Raw genomic sequence first — 23,293 nt, 5'->3', positions numbered from 1 at the left:
GTGGAAAAAAATGTGAGCACAACAGTCCATCAACACTCTCCACCTCTCTGTGGCCTTCCCACTTCTCACTCGACCTGCGTTCAGCGTCTCTGTCCACAGAAGCAGCCGTCTGTCAGCTGCAACTCCTGGAGAGCTTAAAGGACAGTGGCTGGACAAACTGCCTTCACCAGGCTGACTGACAGCAGAAATTTACTGAACCAAAATAGTTTGCATGTCGACTCCGCGGGTAGAAATCAACAGTGTTTGTATTTATTGATTCACTGATATGGTTTATAAGGTCAAAACACATTTGATTTAAACAGCTGCCTGCTCAGATCATGATTCACTAAACATGACAGAAACAGACTCTGAGCATAAAAAAGTGAGACTGTCTCAGATTTGGTGTGGATTGATACATTTAATAAAATGGAAGTGTATCTGTTCCGTGAGAAAACACTTCCTATGTGAATTGGCCACGACCTCTCTCTCTCCAGTATGCCAGCCCTCCCCTCCGCTCCAGCACCCACATTCCGCGGGTGCTGGAGATGGGAGACTGTCATGTCCTCACACAGACAGCTGCTCTGATGACTTCCCCCCGTCCTGTGCACGAGTACAAACGCTCCCTGCTGATTGGCTGGAATTGTGATGTATGTCTCTGTCCACGCCACTTTGTTTGTTTCCCATTTACAGAGCCAAGGCTGAAGTATGAACACCGGATTTTTTTTTCAACACACACACAGAACGGACAGTTAGCAGACCATGAAGAGATATTTGCTGAATTTGACAAAAAGTGTACTGAACAGTCTCTCTCCAGAATCACTGACTCTACCTTTAAAGACAGAGCCTGACAGTCTAGCGACAGCCTGATGCCTCAGGGAGTATAAATAACAGCCTGATATGAATGAAGTGCGGGTTCACACCTCTCTTGCATCTTCTTACCAGCCTCACTGTCTGTGGCGAGTAATGTCAAGGCAGCAATAAACAAGCAGCTGTATGTGATGCACAGTGGGGTGTTGTCTTTATTACATGTGGTGCTGTTTCTCTCTCTTCATATGCGTGTTTTCTCATTCGCTGCCTTCCTCCCTCTCCCTTTCCTGTTAGGCATGTGTAGAGGCGCTGTTAGTTCATTTATCATACTGCAGGCTCCTGCTTTCAGCTCCAGACACAGTGATTAATGACAACCATTCACACACTTAAACATGTAGCTTTGTTTCGCTGACACACTAGTTACCATACTGGTCACCGTGGGCTACTTAACGCTGGGTCACTGTAGGACTGCAACCAAATTGAATAACTGCACAATAAAATGGTTCCCAATATCTGCAGCGTGACCTTTAAAGCTGGTGATTTTTTTCCTGTTATAATGTAAATATGTCATTTATCACAAAAGATATAGATACATGTACTCGGTTTATAAAAACACAAAGCACTGACGGTGTAGCTCTCTGCAAGATTACCATCCTCTTCATCACCGCCATTGCCAACACCATTATCACCAACATCCAGTTTCATACAGGTGCTACTGTCACACAAACTTAAAGTCAAACATACAAACGCACAAATATGGCCATACTTTTACAGATATGCTACTTTCATGAGCTGAAAAAAGAAAAGTGACAGGAACTGAGGTGAGAAGGACTATAGGAGACGTGAGAGAGAGGTGAGAGAATGAAAGTGTGTGTGCGTGTGTGTTTGTGTGTGTGATCTGAAGAAGCAGACGGACAGAGAGTGAAAGAGAAACATGGAGTAATTTTGTGTGTGACTCCGAGTTGACCTTTAGTAACTCTGCAGAGCAATGTCAATTTCAATTTCACCCCTCTCCGTGTGAAGGTGACATGTCTGATGTCACGGCCAGGTGTTCAAGATCAAGAAGGTCTCCGGCATTGTAGATTTCATAGTAGAGGAGAGGAGAGAGGAGAAGAGAAGAGAAGAGAGAAAAGGGGGTCTTAATCACTTCAACAGACTTTGGGAAATGATCTTATCCTGACGAATCCTAAAATCCTCCAGCAAGCAGAGGTCAATGGAGGCGGTGAGGAGGTAAAACAGATTAGGGACAAATAGATGGAGAGAAAAGATAAGTGAGAAAGCTAAAACATGGATATGGGGTTAGGCATGGAAGAGGGGGAGTTGGAGGTGTTAGTTGGATGTACAGCTTCAACAAAAAATGACGAAGATCAAAAGCGTCAGTAGGCTTTTAGGGAAACCACTAACACATAAAGACAGAGTCTTGGAGTGGATACTCCTCAGTGTTTCACTGTTGTTTTTATGTGACAAAATTGCACCACTCAAACAAGCTATTTCACACAAGCCTTTAGTGTGATGTCACACCTGGAAAATGTAATGATACTCAGCATGTACATACAGTATATCAACTTGTGGAAAAAATGGGAAAATATCCCCCATACAAGTCGAAGTTACTGTGAGTTGTGGTAACTAATAATTTCAACTGTTATATATTATTCATTCTCAGTGCCCCATCAGACCAGAGAGTGGCATAACACTTTCAAGTTTCCTGGGCTAGCTTGGTTGCCAACCATTTGACACAGTTTATTAAAGAGACTTTACTTGACTGAAAACCCTGTGGCATTTTCATTTTTGCAGAGCAGTATATACTCAAGCATATTCGAATTGATGGCGCAACCCAGCTTGTATGATATCCTCCTGAATTCTTGACTCTCTTGGTCTCTGGTGCTTCAAATGTCAGGCAGTTTGCAATTGGTAAGTTTTCTCACTTACCATTTACAAATTGTCTGACCTTTAAGGCACCTTGACGTACAAATTTGCACATAGTACATATGTTCACAAGAGTTGAGCTCTATGCGAAAACCCTGCATGGATTTACTTCACTGAAATGAAAAAAAAGCATGTTTTATGCTTTGGCCAGCAGACAGATGTTTCCAAATTGTGAGGGAAGAAGATGGAGATAATAGAGGAAGATTGCAAGGAGTGAGATTATTCAGTGCAACATGCAACCACACTGTCTATTTCTCTCTATTTCTTGTCAAAAACACATTGCTAAAACACAAGGGAAATTGGGAACATCAGCAACTTCGAGTGTCAGTCTATTACAGATGGCTACCACTGACTGTGTGCAGTGTGAGAATGTTTGTGTCTAAGTGTGTATGTGTGTGTGTGTGTGTGAGAGAGAGACTCAACACAGTGCAGTGTGTGTCAGGAGCTGAAATGAAGGAGGTAAGAGTTGTCCGCCTTCTGTCACCCATCCCATACTACTGGGTCCTGCTCTTTGAAATAATGGACTCTAATTCCTTTCCACTAGAGTGCATCCATCCACCGGCTTTAGGGGACAGTAAAATCCTCTATCAGTTACAATTATCCCACAGTTACCAAGGACTGCGCTGCAAGTGCGTGTGACCTACCCACCCCAAGTGGTGCAGAGGCGTGCGCGAATATCTGTGCATGTGTGTGTGTGTGTGTGTGTGACGGAGACCGAGAGCAAGCAAGAGAGAGAGAGATGCTCAAAGTGGAGTGCTGCGTGAGTTGAATCTCTCCACCCGACTCTCTGGGACAGCAAACCCATGACAAATCATCCCGAGGGAATCAACACCAAGTCAGTGTGCCTGTGTGTGTTTTAAATTTGGAGCTATGTGTAATATGCCACACACTGTAAGTTTGTGTACTTCTGTGCAGTTCCTTGTCACGAAAATCCAGCACAGATACAAATATGCAACATGAATCATCCTCCTATTCTGGAGATGTGCAAGTGGACTGCACCAACTCACCACTTAGGGACAGCAGTAAATCTGGCAATAGAAAAACTGGACGGCTACTGACAAAACCTAACCATCCCACGCACCCGTGATTTCGTCTTCTTTGGAGAATGCATCCAAAAATGTCAAGTTGACCGAAAGTAATATTTGTGACACAATACAGTCCTGCTTTCAGCATCCGTGCAGTCACACATCCCTAAAGCTGTGAAGCCTTGTAGATCCACAATAAGAGCAGCACACACACACACACACACTGCTATTTGGCAGTGTTGTTGTGGTTTAAGGGGCCAGAATACTCTGTCAGAAAAGCTTGGCGGATGGTTGAATTGCCTCGGAAACCTTCTCCCCAGTCACCTTTGCAAAGTCCAGGCTGCGTGTGGCCATTTCTGTAACTTTCTGAAACCGACAAGTTGACATTCTGAACTTCTCTCTCTGGCTCTTTTTTTTAAAAAAAATTCTTGACACAACTATTTTTGTCACTTTTCGTGTGAACAATCGAGTGCAACACCATGAATGCCTTGCAGGTGAGAATGTCTGAAAATGTGTGCTGTTATCCCGGCACTGAAACAATATCAGGTCTGCCCCTTCTCGATGACTTTTCACCCTGCATTCAAATGTGGCTGTTCAGAACAACTATAAACACTGTAGATTTTCGACATGGTTGGACAACACACATCATACAAACTAGTTCTGAATGAGCATAAATCCACTCTTTGAGTGTGTAGGCCTGAGTGACAGAAGGAGACTTTAAAAGGACACTTTGACAAGACCTCCCCTCTCCTGAGACAAGCAAACAAACTCTGATCTCCGTGTCTATACACCCATCGTCTTTCTCTCTCAACATATCCAATCCCATCTCTGACACCCTCGCTTGCCTCTACGCCTGCTCTGACACCTCTCAGCTTCTCGCTCTCAGTTCCTTTTCATGGTCTTTTGTGTTCTCTTCTCTGCACTGTCCTCTTTGACTTTCCACTACAATCCCCGCTGTGCATCGTCTGTGAGAGTCTATGTAACATATGTGTTTTATTTATGCCTGCGTGTGTGTATGTTGTGTAAAGCTGGCTGTGATGGCAGCTGTCTGAGACCTGCGCTGGTTGCGGCAGCAGAGGAGATAAAGTGGGGCTGTGTTTCCCGGCAGTGTTGCAGATTTATCTCCCTGCTTACGGCTCCGATTTTACTGCCCATCCACTGGCCTCCACCTTGCCATAAGGGACCAGCCTTTTTCTGTGCGCATTCTGGCCACCATAAATCTGCCATGTTGCTCCATAAAGCTGCTTAGGGCATGACTCAACAAATATTAAGAAAGAGGGAGAATAAATAAATAAAGCTAAATAAAAGAGAAACTATCATCTGCAGGGAGAGAGAAACTTTTTCACACACAAAATGGAGCCCAGCTGTAAAATATTTACCTTGGTTTCTCTCTGTGTCAGACTCTGCTGGGAGTCCATGGGGGCTCACTTTCTCTCCTTTTCTGCTTTGCATATGATTCTCTTTTTGTGATGGTGGTGCCAAGCCCTCATATTCCATACCATTAGAGAGAAACTCCTCTGGGTTTACAGATCAGTTCGCTTGTTATTGGGAGTACTAATTAGCCTGTGAAAACAGTCGTATAATGTCATATGTGGGTCTGGAGGGAATTTTGCTCCTTTTGTCGGAAAATATCCCAGTAATGTCATCTGGGTTATTACGCTTGGGTTTGGAGACTATAAAATAGTCTAAAAGCCTGCGTTATAAACAAGGGCCATAGAGGATCTAACAAAGACATTCTAGTGAGTTGCATTATGGGAAATGTAGGATCCAGTATTTTGCCCACACTCAGGGCAAAAGTCAGTATATTTTGGCCGTTGCTGCACTGATTTAGACCTTTCTTTTCAAAAACTGTCTCTTGCAAGTCTCCCAATTTTATGGAAGTTGTGTATTAAAACACTATGCAGCACTAAGTGTGCTGACCTTTTAACACACACACACACACCAAACATAAAAAACAAGGCTTAAATAGAGGCTTTAAATAATTGTGAGACCGTTTCAAAAGACACCTTTCCTCAAAATTTCAGTAAAATCCAGATAGATACAAACAACATACCTACTCGAAGGGCATGCATTATGCAACCTGTTCATGCATAGGTGTGAGTATGCTGACATATGAGGCTGTGCTTGTCAGTTTACCAACAGCAGCAACTTTTCACTCTTGATCAGCCAACCGTGGAGGCATTTTATAAGAGCTACCTGGCATCAGATGAAAGACAAAAGGTAACCTCTCAGCATGGGCGTAGATTTAGGTGTGGACGGTAACGACATGTCCCTGTCAATATCAAGGTGTTGCTGGATTGTCCCTACCAATATTTTTACCGATCTCAAACAATCTAGCTGCTTTAACTCCATGTAATGTTAACGGTAAGATCTCTGCAGAGTTGCCATGTTTGTGTGTTTTCTGCAAAAAAGTGTGCTATTATGATAAAGAGTGAAAGAGCAGGATAGGGGGGATACTCGACCCGATGATCTGGCAACCCTCAACTTCAAGCTGCAGGCATTATTGACTAGCAGCAGCCCGACAGCAGCAGCACTAGTGGCGTTGGTGAGGTGGAGAATCTGAAGCGGTTAGTATTTATAGTTTAAACGTTCCAAACGTTACAGAGTTGAAAACAACTTCACTGGGCAGAACTAAGATGATTTGATATTATGTTTAATTTCATCATTTGATGTTATATTTAATTAATTTCATTATGTTAGCTAATTGGTGACTGTTGCTCAGACATGCTGTTTAATTAAACAACTTTATTACTGTTAGTGAAAATTCCCCCCAAAAGCAAATTAAGACATCTGGTCCTTTTAAAGAGGAACCAAAGTATCAGTAACAGCTGAGCTTAGTTAATAAGAATGTTCTGTGATCAATTCAAAAAATAATCTTTGAAATTAGTAGGAGAAATATTTAATGCTATCTCTCTTATTTTCCATGAGTGGATCAAGAGCAGAGTTATTATTACATGTGTCATTAAGACATGAACATTACTTATAAGCTAAATTAGCCACAACTTGTCCAGCTGATTTGTTTGTGACTGTCACTGAGCAGCACAGAGACACACAGTCAGGTGGCCTCTGATGTCACAGTGAAAGATCTAGCCATAAGTTCAGGAGTTCAATGAAAAATAATACAGACAGAAGTTTTTGAGATGATTTAAAGATAAGTTTGAGCATCACTGTGTCTCTGTCATGAAACTCTTGAGCTGTGTCGCCCAAATCCACAAACTGAAAGAAAGACAGAATCTCAAGTGAGGTTTGAAAATCTTACAGCAGCAAGTTACAAAGCAATACATTACATTCAGGTTTCAACACATTTATTTTATTTTAACATTTGTTGCGACAGTCTATGATATGTTTTTTTTAAATATTAATTTTAGTCTCAGATTTATAGTTAAGTCAGTCAATTAAGTAAAATGTAAAAATCAGAGAAAAGAAAAATCATGATTCAAATCCAGTTTTAGGCAAATGTATATTCAGTAAAGTAAACATTTTGTGGAGTCGGACTCTTTGTGTGTGTGTGTCTATGAGAAAAGAGTGATAAAGAGAAAAGAGTGATAGAGAGCAAGTACACACAACTATTTTGGCTGTCCGACAAAAACTATCCCTACCGAAGTTAAAACCAAACGTACAGCCTCCTTCTCAGTGAATCATTGTACCTTCTTTGTCTATATCCCCACCCCTTCTCCTCCCGTCACATACTCATCCAATCCTCCTCTGCTTTCCAGACCTCTCAGTCTCAGTCTTGTCCGATCAGCTTCTCCATGACAGACACATTAGCCATTCATAGAGCAGCAAGCACCATGTGGACAGCGGACTGTGCCCAGAAATCAAGCAATATGCTGTCACGGGAAAAAAAAACCAAAACAAACACAACCACACGTTTATACTCACTCATGCACGCATGCACACATGGTAGGACCATCATGACCCTACGTCAAAGAAGACAAACAATGGCGACTGACAGCGGCCGCCTCTCCATGTGGCGAGTCAGCGTATGGAACCCTGGCACCATATGGGCTCTCCATTGTTGACAAAACAGCCCAGGGACATTAGCACGCACCATTTGCATATATGGAAAACACTTTAACAATTGTTTTTCTTTTGCTCTTTCTCCAGCTAATAAAAGTGCCATCATCAATCTGCCTTCAGTGCCTGCGGTGTGTTGGAGAGGATTTGTAAAATCATTCATTTTGTGTCATTTGAAAATGACACAGATAGTGCCAACTGCTGCTGGAGGAAAATCCCATGATGCTCTTACCTAGCTGCAGCTCCATGTTGGTGATCTTGTTTTCTGAAGGAAACAGGATCTTTGGCGGCTTGTCAGTCAAAGGAGCTGAAAGATAGAGAAGACACAATTTAGACATGACAGATGAACCAACAATACAGGAAAAAGCTCACTGAAAAAGAAGGATTTCTGATTGAGCAACTTTTAGTTTTGTCCCTCTATTCCACTTGTTCCAGTATTTTTTCTTTGTGTTCCCCTCTGCCTTACAGACATTTGTGAACATTTCACACAGAGCACGGACAGAAGTTAGCTCCTATCTCCTTTTGAAAATGATTAAATGCTCATCCCCTTTATGTCCATCCTCATTCCTCACACTTTCGTAACTCCCTCTTTGAAGACACATCGCTCACTGGTGTCTATAGACCTCGGGTTCCATTCATCTGACCTACTTCTAATCATAAATTAATCACTGCTTTGCCAAGAACAAGCCACCATTTAATCTGCATGAGTGTTAGGCATTTGAAGAGCCATCATGGAGTGTCTGTGTGTCTGAGTGAGAGGGACCAGATGATGCTCTAATGATGCTAATCATCCATACGGTGGATGTCAGACCTGCTGCCGAAGTCCTTCCTCTGGGGAATGCCAGAACATGCAGCAGTTTTATTGTTGTTAAAAGCATTTGTGTGTTCTGCAAGGAAGGTTGTGCTCTTCAGGGTTGAGGGGTTAAGAGAACAGAAAGAGGGTGCTGTATGTACACGACTAAACAGTGACACCAGGGGAGAGAAATGGAGAGGCTGCTGTGTCTACATTTAGATGAGATGTTTTGATCATGAGGTACTCTGCTGCTCACAAAGATGAAAACAGTCTTTGCATTTGTCTTTAAATTCTTTTATCCAGGGCAGGCTTGCTGAGCATGAGTGCTCTTTTTCAGTAATTCTTACCTCACACTCACATGTTCACACACATTCAAAGCTTGCTTTCTGAGCATTACTGAAAAACACTTATATACAAAAGATTGCTGGGGGGCATGCCCCAATAGCCTACTAGTTAAGATGCATGCCACGTAACCGCAACGTTCCAGGTTTGATTCTGGCAGCAGATCTTTGTTGCATGTCATTCCCTGTCTCTCTCTCTCCCCTCATTTCTTGTCATCTGTCCACTGTCCAATAAAAATATATGTATAGAAAAAAGATGTCTGGGAGGTCTTTCACATATTGTCAAAAGCATTATAAAGAGAATTCTTTACTGTAGCAATGGTGAGGTGGTGTAGAGATTAGGACAAACTGTATCAGAGTATTGTCGAGACTATTAAATACACAAAAGGGGCCAGAGTTCAAGAATAACTTGTTTGATATTCATGATGCATTTGCTTATGTGTATTTTTTCTTGCATGTTTTGATAAAGCACACCAAGCTTTGCTTTATGGCTGTGCCTCTGAAAGTCGAGACCAAACTGCAAAACACTGTACTTAATGTAAGGATATATTGTGCCCACATTCTGCCTGTCTATATGCACCCATTGGCAGTTTCTGTGCATGCATCCACTCCAGTCCAATTACTCCGGTCATGGAAATGTCATTATCATGACAATGAGTTGTAAACATCTGTCAGTGACGTGTAAGTTTTATTGTTAATACTAGCAGCAAGATTCCTAAAAAGTTTTGCAAATGCAAGGAAAGTTGATGAAAAGAACTGAATTCAAAAGAGAAATGTGCACTGATTCTCTCACAGTACAACACTGAACCCATGTGCATTAACAGCAGCTGCTTGACCAAAGAACACTGGGATCAATGCCTCTAATCTGGAAGTCACACCTTTTGTGCCACAGTGCAAGGCCTTTTTGTCCCAATGTGTCAAACTACATACCATGTGTGTAGTTTTAGTTCAGTTTTATAACAGACAGTTGAATGGGGTTTTTTGTTACATTATGGACAATTTATGACAATTGACACCATTTTTTTTTTGCAGTGCTATGCCATCATATGAAAAAAACTGAGCCATGTTAAACTCATCACATTTCTCTGTTTGCAAACATGACACGTTTGATATTGTCACAGATTTCCTGTTCTGTAATAAAATCAGTACAATTAAAATGATTACAGTGCTTATGCGGCTGCAGATAAAGAGTTTACTGGAATAAAACAGGTTTGATATACAGTATATTGCCCTGTTATATGTGTACAGTGACATGAATGTATTTATTGATGGTAAAAACTCAATACATTACATTTTTACAGTGGGGTATGACCTTTGACCCGTGAGGTAAACACCAATCCCCCCACACACACACACACAAACACACACACACACACACACACAAACACACAAACACACACACACACAAAACCCCATTATTGAATAAAACAGGCTGTTCCTGACATCAGACTTTTCAGGCACATCTAATTATTTAGTGGTGAATCTGCAAAGGTGTTTTTTTAGGCCAGTTTGTAGCCCATTAAAATGTTTCCTCAGAGTGTCCTCCCAAGCCCTCTTCTTTAACCTCATTATAAGACCTCTCTAATAAGCTGTTTGAAAGCCCTACTGTGTTTATTCTTTATTTAGGAGGAATAAGTCTTTCTGCAAAGTGATGTGAAGTAAAGTGCGAGGTCTCGTCTGAAGTAAAGTGCGTGGTCTTGTAAAGTGCTCAGTTAAAGCCTGAATGATAATGTATTTAACAATTACTCAAGCTGTCAGAAAGAAGTGTTCATGTGAGGAGATGCAGACAAATGTTAATGTTTATTATGTGTTGGTCTGAAAAGAGCTTTTTGCTCAGATAAAGCACCTGCTGGTATGTAAATACTGACAGAGAAGCTCAGTGACATCTATAAGAGGGGCGGTCACGGGCTTTTAGGCACAACTGTTTGCACTGTTAATAGGTAATCACACAGCACAAATTACACAGGATACTGATACAATTTTAATTACATATCAAACTGCTATACATAATTACACAATGGGTGATCCTATAGCTAATTATGCATTGGGCAAACAAATGAGGACAAGCTGTGTATGAGAGCAGATGTGGTAAGGAGAAAACAGATAGGAAGCAGTGGAAAGAAAAGTAGAGCGGGTGAAATGAAGATAATGAAACAAGAGAGGATGGAAAGGAAAAATTGTAAAAACTAAAGTGAACCAGTTGAGAAACATGCCACCCCCACCCCCCCTCATTTTGGAATGCTTCACTTGCCTCTGAAAATCTCATTATCTTAATTACTACTCCTTTATGGGAAATACATCAATTATCATGATGCAGGGGGGCGAGGGGCACCATTAAAATCTAGAGGTTGTGGAAACAACTCCTAACACAGGAAATTCTGGTTTAAGCAAAAGTAGACACAAACAGGTTAATAAACATGCAAACACAACTTAATGTTAACTTAATGGAAGGTTGAGAGAGCATCATGAGAAAAGAAATACATGTTTTTTTCGTCTCATATTCCTGAAAGACCCTCTTGATTATATGCTACATTTTAAAGGTTAGAATCAGGTTTTATTTCCTCTCCTGTCTGTCTATCTGCTACTTTAAAAGATATGTTAAACAAAAAAGAGATTTGGACTAAATGTCAATGAAATATATCTCTTTGTGCAAGGAAAATTGTTGTGGTTGTGATGCCATTATGCTGCATTTGTGTGCTGGTTGCAAGTCCTAATTGCACCAGGCGCTGAGCAATATTCAACTCCTACGTTCTTAGGAAATGAAACCTTTAGGACAAAACTGTATAAGCATACACAAAATGTTGGAGAAGCTGCAACTCTGCTTGTTAGAGAATTAGTTTAATTTAGCAAAACTCTCAACTGTGAATTTATACTGTGCAGGTATCAATCACCATGCAGGGCAGAGTCAATCAATGTCTACTGTGTGAATATGTGTCTTTAGGGGATCAGAATGGCCACGCTGGTATACTTATGCAAGTTTTATTCTCTGAGATCGATAATTCCTAATAAAACATTTAAGTCTGTATCCTCAGGGGCAATGTTTATTCTCTGCAGCAAATCGGGCTGAATTAATTTCAGAAGGTGACACAAGTATCTCTGTAAACTCTCAAACCACATGACAGTTAGGCTGAGTCCTTTAGCTTTGGAGGGATGCTACAATATATGTAGAAAGTTAAGGAAGTTGTGACATATGAAGTAAAAAAAATGACAGAGCCTCTGCTTATGCCTAATTGTGAGAAAAAATGTAGCAGGCTGTATGTATAAATCAATTGGCTGGGCTTTTGTTTTCAAAGCCTGAGATGCTTTGACACATGACAGTCTGTATGAAATTACTTCACTGCTTCACTGTATGTTTTAAGTGCTATTGAGGAGTGGATAAATCAAACTTTGTGTGTTTAAGTGTGTGTGCAGGCCTATATGCAGATATATTAGTACAGAGTGGGGCTCTGTGAATATAAGCTTTGTGATCAGTCATCCACAATGCCATTTCTGCTCACTGGACTTCCCTGATGGATTATTCTGGGTGACTGACTGTAGGGAAACAGCAAATTAATGAATTAAGGATGGAGCTGAGATACTTGGATCACAAGGCTTTTTTTTCTGTTAGTTGTCCCATTTGTGGGTATGTGGGATTTGCAAGAGAGAGATACGCTGTTGGCAATTTGGTGACAAAGATGAAAATAAGAACAAATCAAATGTATAAATTACTGCCATATTCAGTATATGGGCATGCAGTCACAAAGTGATGGACATTCACACACACATTCATGCATGGGCACACACACACATACAGCCACTGTCCCTTAGTCTCAGGAAATTGGCTCCCAAAGGTTTTTTAGTATTTTTACCAGCAAAGGCAGTGAAGCTGGAGAAGAAAATACAAGGATGGAGACTTGAGCAAACACAAAGTCCTTGTGAGTCGCCGGAGACTGCTAAGCTTGACTTGAGAAGTCTCAGTTCTCCTCTACGGCTGGCAGACTCCTATATTGTACTGAGGGAGATCACCATATATTAACAGTGACCTTCCTCTGTACAGTTGTCACCTTTGCGCCAGTTTCATTACATTCCTGATGGTGCAATAACCATCCTGTATGATTCCCTTATAAAGTCACCTCAGAGTATACAGAATTCAATTCCAGACCCAACCATTTCCCACATGAGAGGAGCCGAGTGGGGAGGTGGATGGTGTCATCCAGAGGAAGCTAATAAAAGCACATGTATTCATCCTAAACCACATCACGTCCCCCCCACTGTGCACCACTGTTGTGCTCTCTAAGAGCCTTGGCTCTGGCAAAGTTGAAATACGTCGTCATCAAAGCGAAAGGAGTGTGCTTTCTATCCCACAAATACGGCTAGACAGGTTAGTGCATCACAGTCACTGGCACCGTCAAATGGCTTTCATCTTGAAAAGTGGGAACCATTGGCCTCGTTTGACCATGCAGCCAGTCAAGCTTTTTCCAACTAAGCAGCCCTCTAACAGACTATGTGATTATGAAACATGGCAATGATCAAGCTGTTCAAAGTGGGATTCCAGCTGTGAGGCCTCAATAATCCATATCTTTGTGAAATAAGAAGAAAGAGGAAATTAAAATCAAGTGCCTGCATGTCAGCTCCTTCCTCTTTCCCTGAACATGTTAGTTAACCAGTGGCAACTCATTACCTAAGAAGTACTACATGGAGACCAATTAAAGACGAATTTCACTAAAGACGAAAGAGCATTAACTAAAAGGGAAAGATGAAGTGGGAGATTGATACAAAAATAGGGACAGTGACAGAGAAAGGGACAGACTGAGAAAATATGTTATTGATTGCTGGAGGTTTGCTCTGATTCTGCCCTCTCAGCAGTTGTGTGTGCACAATATATGTCAATGTGGTTGTACATGTGTGCCCGTGTGTGTGTGTGTGAGACCACAGAGCTTTGCCCCTTATAAATGCCATTGCTAGATCCAATAATCTTACCGGCGTCTTCTCGTACAGGAGAGCTCACCTGCAGGCTTCCCCTCCTCACAAACTTTAACAAGCCCTTCACAATAACTCAACATCAATTACCCAAAGTGTCTTCTTGAGTTGAGCTTCAAGTGGCTACAAAAACAAATGCTCAGGAGGTATGCTCCTCCACACAATATAATAATGCATTGTTCTCTACATAAAAAGCAACCTCATTGAGAGTGTCTTAATTAGTTTTTCTAGACTTAACTAGGATTATATTTTGCGCAGGTTGGTAGAATAAGTTGCATTGTACTGTCAGTAAGAGGTTCAATTAAGCAGTCACAGAATGTGAGAAGTGTTTGAAATGAACAAGGAGTATTTTTATGGGTCTATTGTTTACAGAATACTGAGCAGAAAGCAGGGATGCTGAGGCAGAGGGAAAAGAGGGTCAGAAGTGTCCTCGAGATATAATGGTCTCCCCTGTGTATCAGAATTGAGGAGAAAAATGAAAACACTCCATGCAACACTTGTATGCGTATTCACAGACACATACAGGTGTAATTCATCTTCAAATTTATGGGCCATACAGAGAAAAACAGTGAGACTTTAATGACTGATATTAGGCGGCTTTTGCTTTGCTGTTGATATAGCAACAATGATTTAGTTTCCAGATTTAATTGAATGAAAGGAGATATATCATGCTTTTTGTGATTTTTGTGATGTTATTTTTATACCGTTATGATATCGGATATCAATGTTTAACATGGTCAAAGGTCCAAAACTTGAGGTGAATATATATAAAAATGCTCCCTGAGAGTCAAAAGCTCAGGCTTCAGCCTGCTCTGAACACTGTTTGCAAAGTTACCTCTACTTCATCCTTGTGTTGACATTAGATTGTTCGCGAATGCCCACAAACGGCTGTCTGTTCCATAGCCTCGGATTTGAACTTGAGCATGTATGGATGTATTTGAGAAGTTTATATCTCGAGTAAAGAATGAGAAAAAGAAGTGAAACCCTACTACTATTGCTTGTTGATGTCGGCCGAGACACAGTTCCTTGAATAAGCTGACCAGTCAGGAGGGGGGCCTTAAAGAGACAGAAGCTGAAACGGCCTGTTTCAGACAGAGGCTGAACTGAGGGGCTGTATTAAGTACCAGTATAAGATAAATAATGAGTTTTTTTAACTGTAAATCTTGCAAAAAAATATTCTAGCAAAGCCCCAGAATATAGATATAGACCTGGAAATGTGCTTGACATGTCCCCTTTAAATAAAAGTCTCTCTCTCTCTCTCTCTCTCTCTCTCTCTCTCTCTCTTACTGCTCCTTTCCATATGCACACAAACAACTTTCCCAATCATCCCTCCTTACAGTCTGAAGGGATCTGTGTCACATATGGTGCTGTGCACTCTGTTGTGATACAGTATGACTGTTCCAGCCTTACAGTTGCCAGATGCTCTATTCAAAACAAGTTGCACATGGAGCAAAGACCAACATTCACAAGGAAGAGTTCAAACCATTTTATAATCTTTGAATGTTCCCATATAGTCCAACAACAAAGAAACCCCGAAGAATTCGACACAGTGAGCACAGGAGGTGTCTGTGTGCAAACTTGGCAAGTGAGAATGCACTTCTCTATGTTCAAAAGCCCTGCAAGTGTGTGCTTGAGCATGTGCACTCATGCGTGTTCATCTCAGTGTAATTTCAGAGAAGAAGGGCAACTACATCTGCCAAACAGAGAGCAAAAGACAGAGAGGAGGAAGGTGTGAAAGAGAAAGCATGCGCTGCACGTTTATGATCTTCACATGTGCCTGTGAGAATACATCAAAACAGAGCATGTGAGTATGTGTGCACCTGTGATGTCATTCAAAGTTCATGAATATGAGCATGAAGAAATGGCGTACCGCAAATAGTGCAAGTATGTGTTTGTTTTATGAGCTGGCGCTGAAGATTACATGCTTCTGGGAGCTTGGTTGGGTATGAAGTGGAAAAGGACAAGGTGAAGAAGAAACACAGGCACGGAGGAGTTCTTAAAGAGGACAGAGACGGATGGTAGGGAAGAAAATAGAGAGGAGGAGGAGAACTTGATGAGGAGACGATCTTTGTATTTAGAGGCTAACCTCGACAATACTGTTGATCAAGTATCGACATACAGTATCAACAATGTGTGTGGGTGCGGCTAAGCATAGTCTGCCTGTGCCCTCTCCAAACTGAACCGCTCACTCTTTTCATCTGTCTAAGACTCTGCTCTGTTCTTAACCTATCTCATTGAATCTAAGAGCGATATTTTTCCTTTCACTCCATCTCACCAAGAAGTATGTCGCTATCTCCCCCACTGTCATCTATTCATCCTTTTGTCACTGACCCAGGTGTGGCCCCACCATACTCTTTTTTTACCTTTCAGTAAACCTTGCCAGTTCTTTTCTTAGCTTCTTTTCTCTGCATTCAATCCAGCTTATGCTCCTGCTCTTCCCGGGCAGCATGTATGTGTGTATCTGTGCCGTGTGTCTTGGATAATATCTTTGTGAACTTTAATGTTCCCCAATGGGTAGAGTGTACACTGCACTACCACACCGTCCTTCCATTAGGGCTCAGCTCACACACAGCATGTACACATTCAATAATGCAGGTCAGTTCTTAACGTCTGCCTGTGTACAACATCAGCCTACACCCTGGCTACCAGGTGTAGCAAACATTAGAAGCAAACATTTTCCCATCCTCTGGTAACACATGTAGGTTGCTCATCTTTGCAAACACACACACACAGTCATACAGGTCGCACACGTTCCTGTCAGCCTCAGATAACAGAACCCTGTGGTGGAGTGATGATAAAGAAGCCATTCCTGCTAAATAGTAAAGCAAAATGTACAATTAATACACCTGTGTGGGTGAGCTTATGCTGATAGGCTGTGGGGGGAATTGATAGAGGACACATGCGAGACAGAACAGAGAGACGTTTTCAGACATAGACAGATACTGACCATCAAAACATGCAGCAGCTACTCCGACAGTAGGCAATGACAGAGGATAAGCTCTCTAATCAGTGCCAATCTCTGCGGGCTGTTCAGACGGAAGCCCTAGTGGCTTGGTGTTACTCGGTCAGAGCAGGAGGACAAGGCCAACCCAGTCAATGCAGGAGAGAGCCAAAGCAGGTGGATACACACCTGAGGGGGGTGGGGGATTAACACAGTCCTGGCGCATTACAATCAGCATGCACAGCGTATAATCCCATTGGAAGGGTGTTTTCATGTGTGCGTCCCTTTTCTTTTTTGCCATGCTGTATACCACGCTTTTGGTCCATCCAGGTGTGTAAACACACTGGAAGTGCCAACAGGCTGCCTGAGGTGGCGCATACAGGTCTGATATTTACATGAAGCAACTGCGGAATAGAACAGATAGGCAGCCTGCAGAGTCACCTCACTGCCATCTGCTCCATCAGCTCCCTTTGACCCGTCTCCACACCAACCTCAGCAGTTTACCAAATCCACTGTTCCTCCTCATCTGTGTATAATAATGGGGTGAATTTACACTATTATAAGAGACAAAAAATACTTGACATTACATTAATCTCACTGTGTATACAGTATATAAGATAATTTTGTGTTTTTTGCCAGCAGACGACATATATTGAGTGACAGGAAACAAAGAGAGAGAGGTGTTCAAGCCTCGATATGATCCGGAGATGTCTCGATTACTGACTGTTCACTCTGCAAGACAATATTTCAGTGTCTACCCTGAGTTCAAATGCAGTAGCTAAAGAAATGCAAAGAGCTCTTCCTGATGGAGGCATTGCAATACAACACTGTGCTTATGGGACAGACTATGTAGCTCTGTGTTTATGTCCTAAAATTTCTATTTCTGGACAGGAATGCAATAGACTGAGCTTAATGGAGACATGTTAGACAAATCTCAAATCTCCTTCATACTCATACTCGCTGGAAGTAGACAGAATATTAGAAATGGCTAAATGAGAATCATGCTGAATTTTGTATCCATGTGTAGACGTGTTTTTATTTAACACTACAAATCAATATTTTGGGCTAATCAGGTAGAATAGCATTCAATAATTAAAAAAGGGAACAAAGAGAATGTATTATTATTCCACCTGTGAAAATTGTTATTGAGAGAGCCGACTACCTCAGCAGACCTAATGATTTTTTTTTTTATGTCTCCCTCAGAGCAGCTTAACTGTTAATTGGCACCCTGGTTCTTTTTCGATAGGGCAGACATGCACAATGGATTTTGCTCAGGTAAAACAGGTAGTGAGGGTAGAATAGCTGATGAGGACATGCAGACATCAGGAACCTTTCAGTTGAGTTCCAGTAGCTAAGGAGCAGGAATGGGGAAATAACTTGTCTTTTCAGGCTTATTTTTTACTATTTCAGCCAGTGCATAACTTCGAGGTGCTATGCCTCCGTCTGCAACACACACAGAAACAGTTAAAAACTGTTTCCACCCTGATGAGGAACCTGTGAGGTAGAAACTGGCTGCCGTTTTAACCAATATGCTTTTAAATAAGCTTTTAATATAACTCCTCTCCTTGCTGTGCTTAAAAGTGCCTGAAGAACGTTCTTTCTGTGACCAGTTCAAGAGTACCTTAAGGTTTCCTTGATTTATTGCATGTGAGTAAGAGTAAGCACTTGGCTTTTTCATATTTCTTTACATGCAGAAACTTCCGTGAGATACAGTAGTAATGTAATAACCCAAGGTAAGCCAAAACAGTCTTCTAGTAATCACCTGGAATTCAGAGCACTTTTTATGCTTTCTGCTCTCCATTCCACAGCAGTGAAATGTTTCATAAAGTAACTCTTACTTGCTGTGACTAGCTATAAAAAGCAGAAGAGAAGGTATTCTCACAGCCAGACACAGGCAAACACTCCTACCTAGCATAAGTGGCCCCAATAATGGCCAACACACTCCATCTCCTTGATGTTAGAGCCACTATAGTTTTTCTAGTCTGTGCCAAATTCTAATTAGAGATTCAGAAGTCTCATCTGAGATCATCAGCACTGTGCAACAAACAAAATGCAAACTTGCACACTCATTCCACACGAAACTAAATACGCAATCATACATACATTAACATAGACATACATAAGCATATGTGCCAAAATAGACTCTGGCATACTACAGTATACAGACATAAACAAACATGTTGTTACACAAGCACTCTTACTGAAGAGCAGCCATCATTAGCATGACAGAGCCGGTGTCTCTGAGCTACATTTCACAAGCTGACTTAAATGAAGCCAGTCACATAACACAGTGCCAGGGTGAGATCTGCAAATCGTGTGTTTGTTTGCTTCCCCTGATATCAAAAGCCAAACGATGCTCTTCTCTCCCAGCCTTCTAAGACAGATGGAGATCATTAGCTTCTCTCACTCCTCTCTCTTTCTCTCTCTCCCATCTCTCTCTCACTACTTTCTCCAATCTGTCACATCTAAACCATGGGCGCTATTCCTCTCACCTTTTCACTCATCTCTCAACGGTCCCCCCCTCCCTGTTTGCCCCTCATTCACTGTCTCTGTCCATCCCCCTTTACACAGATTTATATCTAAAGGTTTCAAACTCCAGCAGAATCTTACAACTTTAACAAGTGCTTCATCACTCTTGTCAGAAGTAGTTACAGGAGTCATGACACACACTTCTCTAGACAGGAGGAATTGATGAGAAGCCATTAGAGTCCGCTGATCCAAGAGTGAATGGGAAGGCCTCCATCACTGCATACTTCTCCTCCTTGACATAGAAGCATGGACACCAGCAGTTCTTTAGACATGTGTCAGATGCACCATTTCTTCACTCACATGCACTATAACTACATATCTGTCTGTAGCGTTTTGAGTGGTACCCAATCAACTGGAGGAGATAAAAGCTACACCACTGTAAAAACATATCTGTGAATGGTACAGCATCTGCTAAGAATTGCCTGGTTGTAATCTACAAATGTGCCCAGGATGTGTAGAACCTACTATTTGTTAATGGATCTTGTCATTGATGGCATTATTAGAGGATGCGTGTGGCTAAATAAACACCACATAGTGTGGAGTGGCAGGGTTTATTGTTAGTATTGTAACAGTTTTTGCTATGTGCCTGTTTGCAGCAGTGTGGAGAAGTGTTAACAGAGCTCCCGCTGTCCCGTCTGCGCTAGTGACCATCTGGACTGAATCCATCACTTCTTCCTGCACTTCCTTCATGGCCCCGACTCCTAATTTCTCATTATGACAGTGTGGTCATGGGACCAGCACGGAGGGGCCATTTAGCCATAAGCCATACTCTCTAAGGTTTTAATGACTGGGTTTTATTGCTATAAATGAGGTTTAATTTTAAACACAATGCAGGAAAATACTGAAAAATATCCATAAAATAGTATTAATTCTCTTTTTTTTGTTATTCTTTCATATTTGTCAGATTACATAGTGATATTTTGTCAAAGAACAATTCCTCTTAAAAGCAAACTATCTTTGCAGTAGAAAAAACACCAGACAGAATTGTTTGATCCTCTGCTTTTTCAGACTGTTGAACTGCTGCTTTATACTCTTATTTATAGAATAGAGGCCCGACTGTCTGATAAGGCCAATTGTTGAACATCCTGCTTAGCTTTCATTAACAAATTCTGCACTCTGATTTGTGATTTGTTACTCTAAAAACATTTTGCTACAAAGCTGAAAGGAAAGCTGCCATTTTAGTATTAAATATAATTGGAGGAGACCACTGCAGCTAAAGAGTTGATCCAGTTATATTGCTATAATAATGGCACTTCAAGGTCAGACTTTATTATTTGGCTACGACAGTGGTGTGTTAGCGTTAATGAGGCTTGAAGAAGGCATCTTCATTTAAGTGCACACAGGCAGATACAGACAAACATGCTAAAAAAACCTCAGTTCCTGCCAGTGTTTTTTCTAAGAAAGGGGCGTAGACCCTTGTACCTCTCAGAAAACCTCCCCAGTTCTGTTATTAGCCCCTGCTCTTCTCAGTTTGACCCACTATCTACAGTATGTAATGGGTCCATACAAATATCAGCCTCCACATGTATGCTCGGGTGCATACAAGCAACACAAGTGCAGTGGACCAATAGCTACCCTCTTGCCAGTATTTTACATTGAATCCTAAGCTAATAAAAGTAGAGGGGCTGATTGAGAGCTTTGACCTCCCTGGAGGTTGGAGAGGTTAAACGGTTTCAGGGCTGGGCTCTTTTTTTTCTCTGCTTTTAAAAGCCTGACATGTTCCCTGCAGGATGTCTGACCTTCTTTGACCACAAATCAAGCAGCAATTATTACCCTACAAAAAAAAAACTCCACTCACATACACACAGTGTACACAAACACACACACACTGTACACTCCGACCAAGTGCTGCTGTGTGCACCAGAAGCAAAAAAGGTGAGGTAATATAGACCTACTTGTGAAAGTGGCAAAGTAATCTCAGGAAAAGTAGTATGAGGTGGAATGACAAGTAGAAAGAACATGAGATGTGAACAAAGAGGATGTTAACTATGATGGTGACATACTCTTTAAAGACAGAGGCTTCTTAAATCTACACTCTTGACACATTATCCCTCAAAAAGTTGAATTTAGAATTTGTTTTGTACACTATTATTAGTTTTTCTTCATATCCTTTCAATTTTTGTTACTTTTTATTTAGTTTGTTATTTTCTTCTTTTCCTTTTGAGGTTTTGTCTGTGTATCATATTGTGTTAAAATTCTCCTGTGATTGATTGTTGCTTTCTGAAGATGTATATATGGTTACCTGGGGTTACAGCCAATGGCTTTTCAGTTGAGTCACCTGTTGGAGATCACCATCATTTTAAGGTAAGAATCTACTGTATATAATGAGATTTTAGTACTGTTTGTGCCTGAAAAAGACCTGAATGATCTAAATATTGCACAGCAACAGTAAATAACGATAAACCTTCGGAGAGCAAAGAACAGAGTGCAGATTCTTCTTTTTCATCCTATTTGGGCTCATCAGCGTAATTCTGAAAATCCAATAATGAAGTGATGGGCTGTGCTATTCCACATTCAGTCCACTTCACAATGTCTGGGATATTGTGAGTGCAAAGACAATTAAATGGACTAAAAGTGGTTTATCGTCCTCTATCCAAATATATTCATTGGCAAGAGAAAGCACTGGAGAGTGGAGGTTTGAGTGGCAGACATGTTTGGCTGTTTTATTCTATGGCAGTGTGTTCACTGGTGTCTCATAAATAAGGCAAGTCTCAGAGGGCTGGAGAGCCCTCCTAAGCCACCGCTTTGTTTCAAGACAAAGCCCCTTTTTATTCCACTCGGAATAACTTGTCACAACACAGCCGAACCCAAGGTGCCACCTTATCAATTTCCATGGCAACAGGGTTGGTGGCATTGGCAAATGTCTGTTGTGTGGGGTGGAAATTCACTTCAGATGCAGATGAAACAACTTTTTTTTTTTTCTTTTTTCATTTAAAATGAAAAAATATCTAGCATTGCACATTTTTTGTATTTAAGTATTGACAGAAGGAATGAGCAGAATGATCATATAACATATATAACAAAAACAAAACAAAAATCACAACAAAATCATTGATACCGTGAAGCATCAGCTCTAAAGCAAACATGACTCAAATCTACCCCATTAAAGATTGCATGTGAAATCACAGGATTTTCTCTTAAACTTCACTCAACAGTACTGTGGTATTAGCACTCTTTACAACCTTTGTGCTCAGATAAAAGGGAATAAGAAAGCAAATGCTCGGCAGCCACTCAAGTTATGTTGCACAAAGACGCAAAACCAGCGCATCACAGGACGAAGAGGCTCGGGAGAATGTAACGATATCTGCGTTATTTGCATTTTGGATACAACTACTTGTTAACTTCAAAGAATAGGAGCAGAGGGAAACACAGAGGGTTTGACAGTAATGACTAATCAGGGACCAGCGATACAAAGCGGGCCTCTTCACAGGGAGCCTTTGATGCAGGTGAATCACATCCTAAACATACTTATTAGCAAGAGTGGGGGGAAGAGCGTGAGGGAGGAAGGGTGAAAAGAGAGGGTGGGGGGGGGGGGGAGAAATTTGTTCCGCACGTTAGCTGGCATGCTTGGGTGCACGAGAACAGAAGGTTGGCATAATGAATTTTGGCGTACAAGCGGCTGTTAATGAAATAAAGAACCCCACCCCGACAGAGGTGCGAATGTGTGTGTGCTGGAGTAGGTAAGCGTGTGTGCAAAAGAGAGAAGGAGGGCATGACGTTAGAGAAGTGAGGAGAGAGGAAGAGATGGTTGAGAGCTGAGAGGGATTTTTTTTTTTTTTTTTTTACTACGTATGAGCAAGTATTTTGTAGTTGTGTGTGCACTTGCATGACTTTCCAAAGGAAAAAAAAAAAGATTGTTCCCTTTAGCACTGTTTTGGTTACTTATTTTAGTCAGAGCTGCATAATACAGAAATAATCTGGGACTTCCATGTTAATTGTGTCTCTTTATAATCCTTTGCTTCCCGGTGGTGACTGT

At 41.3% G+C, this 23,293-nt stretch overlaps 1 protein-coding gene across 7 annotated transcripts in view; it reads right to left on the bottom strand.

The window, feature by feature from the left end:
• The window catches only part of il1rapl1a (interleukin 1 receptor accessory protein-like 1a), a 279,575-nt gene that overhangs the window by 47,583 nt on the left and 208,699 nt on the right, over nucleotides 1–23,293 (bottom strand). For all 7 annotated transcript variants that reach the window (XM_044365095.1, XM_044365098.1, XM_044365099.1 and 4 more), the window contains one exon: nucleotides 7,987–8,061. In XM_044365095.1, coding sequence (XP_044221030.1) covers nucleotides 7,987–8,061 — 75 coding nt within the window. The remainder of the gene's footprint in view (nucleotides 1–7,986; nucleotides 8,062–23,293) is intronic.

Source organism: Thunnus albacares, chromosome 11 (genome assembly GCF_914725855.1).
Source record: "Thunnus albacares chromosome 11, fThuAlb1.1, whole genome shotgun sequence".
Taxonomy (NCBI): Eukaryota; Metazoa; Chordata; class Actinopteri; order Scombriformes; family Scombridae; genus Thunnus; species Thunnus albacares.
This window is presented reverse-complemented; position numbering and strand designations above follow the sequence as displayed.